Below are 2,208 nucleotides of genomic sequence, written 5' to 3'. Positions count from 1 at the left end.
CCAGCGGTCAATACAAAGTAGCAACATGCTTCTGATCATAATGTAATTTAATTTTGTTTTTTGGAGCTTGACCCAAAATTTGATATATTGTTATACTTATATATTTTTGGTTTAAATTTCTGTTCAAATACGTAGTCTCACGTTTTACCGCAAATAATGTTCTGGAAGTGTTGTTAAATCACTAGCATTGTCATGGGCACATATGATAGTATGACTTAAGATGTGATTGCATGACCTTAACCTTTCCAAGTTCAACACAACTCTTTATGTTATCTCATGGTGGAGAAAGGTCGTCTACACTGCGGGTCCTCTGACCCAAAGTACAAAGAAAAGATAAAAAGAAAGGAAATAATTTACACACTCTGTTGTTGTGTCATTTTTTTTATAACTAAGTGGTGCATTTCGATCTGAACTAAGTGAACTAAAATCTATAATCAAGTCTCCTTTTTTAAACTGAATTTTGATACAACTACTTTGAGCAATATATTGACCTTAGTGAAAGGTTTTTTTAAATCTTAAAAGCACATGTTCAACTTTAAACAAAAAATAAGGAAGACAAAAGAAAAAAAAAGGAGCTCTTCTTATCTGAGAGAACAGCGCAGCCGTCCCTTAAAACGCATGTAAACGGGAAAGGTTCTATAGTGGTGTAGATAAGATACTTGTCAGAACTTGAAATCTAGTAGTTCATCTTGTTTTGAAACGCTCACAAACGATAGACAAGAGGCTTGGGCTTTTATAATCAGTGCTGTATAGCTTAGGTTGAGACAAAGACGAATACATTCATACGTCGCTTTGTCTCAGTAGCAGGAGACGGACATATTAATTAAAGCTGAGACAAATACATAGCCCAGCTTTATGTTTCAGTGACAGAAAAAGCAAACAGTAAACATCCAGATTCCTGAAGATGAATCGAATTATTTTTATCGTGTTTCTATGTGGTTTTCCGTGCAGTGCTCAGTTTCCCTTCAGGTAAGTAGCTCTTAATGGCCCCCAAGCGCTTAGCAATTTGAGTTTCCAGGGGGAAATAATGATAGATAACTTTAATAATAATACATTTGTTCGTCCGTCAATGTCTGATAGTGACAAATACATCAGCAGAGGAGAACATTTCTCAAGCGAAAAAGAAGAATGAGAGGAATGCATGTAGCTTATGTTGTGACTGATGAAACCAATTTTGGCAGAGAAAAGTTAGCCACATTTTAAGCATTCAAAAGCTCCACTTCCTTTTGTGGATGTGAACAGCTTGTGTGCTTCTCTCTTGGCTTCAGCATTTCTTATTCCTTAAGCCTAATTTAACTTGCTGCCCACTGTGACTGCTGTTCTCTAGCTGGGACTGTTAGGAGCAAGGCTCTATCGTGTCAATTGATTTATATTGAAATCCTTCAGAGACATTTTCAAGGCGTTTCTGAGGCGCTTCTTTTTTTTTTTTGGGGGGGGGGGGGGGGTCGCCAACTTAAGACATCCATGAGGCCAGTTCAGAAAAGAATGCTTCCTTTGGGATCTGAAATCATGCATTTTTACGACATAGCCAGTCCAGCGTAGTTGTGTTCTTTTGAGCTCAGAAAACAAACTTTCGGCATTTGCCTTTTTGATGACTTAGCTGTCTGATATTTTTCGAATCATTTGATGACAAAAATCTCTTAAAGTATTTTGTATGGACATGATTAAGCTTCTGGACATGGCATTAATACACCGTCCAGGTTTCGGCACCTAACGGCTAAGTTGGGAGGATCACAGCATTGTAGACTTTCAGCTTATTCTCTGTGTGAATGCATGCCACAGTAGTCCAAAACATTGCTCCGAGTTTTCTGAAGGATGCACTAGCTTTATACATTCATTCGTAAAGATATTTCTTCATCCATGCAGGAATTTGAGTATAGTCAATATACTTGCAGCTAGCTATCAACATTGTTAATGTTTAGTTTGGTTTGGTTTTACGTATTTTGATTAAGGCCGAAGGGTCTGCGTATCAACAAGGGCAGGCTTAAAGAGAACTTCTGTCTTTGTTGTGCTTAGTGTGAGTCCGCAGTTCTCGTAATATGCATTTGAAAAAGTTTTTATCATATTATAATGTGTATGTGTATATAAAAAAGAGAGAAAGTGAGAAAGAGAAGGAGTGAGAGAGTTAAGGGCGCGCGAGCGAGCGAGCGAGCGAGCGAGAGAGAGAGAGAGAGAGAGAGAGAGAGAGAGAGAGAGAGAGAGAGAGAG

The 2,208-nt window shown here is 38.1% G+C and overlaps 1 protein-coding gene across 1 annotated transcript in view; it reads left to right on the top strand.

Annotated features, from left to right (window-relative positions):
* Positions 1–669: 669 nt before the first annotated feature.
* The window catches only part of LOC101852409 (beta-xylosidase/alpha-L-arabinofuranosidase 1), a gene marked incomplete in the record, with an annotated part of 40,273 nt that continues 38,734 nt past the window's right edge, over positions 670–2,208 (top strand). Inside the window, 1 exon segment of the mRNA XM_035969908.1 lies at positions 670–969. Coding sequence (XP_035825801.1) covers positions 905–969 — 65 coding nt within the window.

This window comes from Aplysia californica, unplaced genomic scaffold (genome assembly GCF_000002075.1).
Source record: "Aplysia californica isolate F4 #8 unplaced genomic scaffold, AplCal3.0 scaffold00194, whole genome shotgun sequence".
NCBI classification, from domain to species: domain Eukaryota; kingdom Metazoa; phylum Mollusca; class Gastropoda; order Aplysiida; family Aplysiidae; genus Aplysia; species Aplysia californica.
The sequence above is the reverse complement of the archived record's forward strand: the minus strand, read 5'-3'. Positions and strand labels throughout refer to the sequence as shown.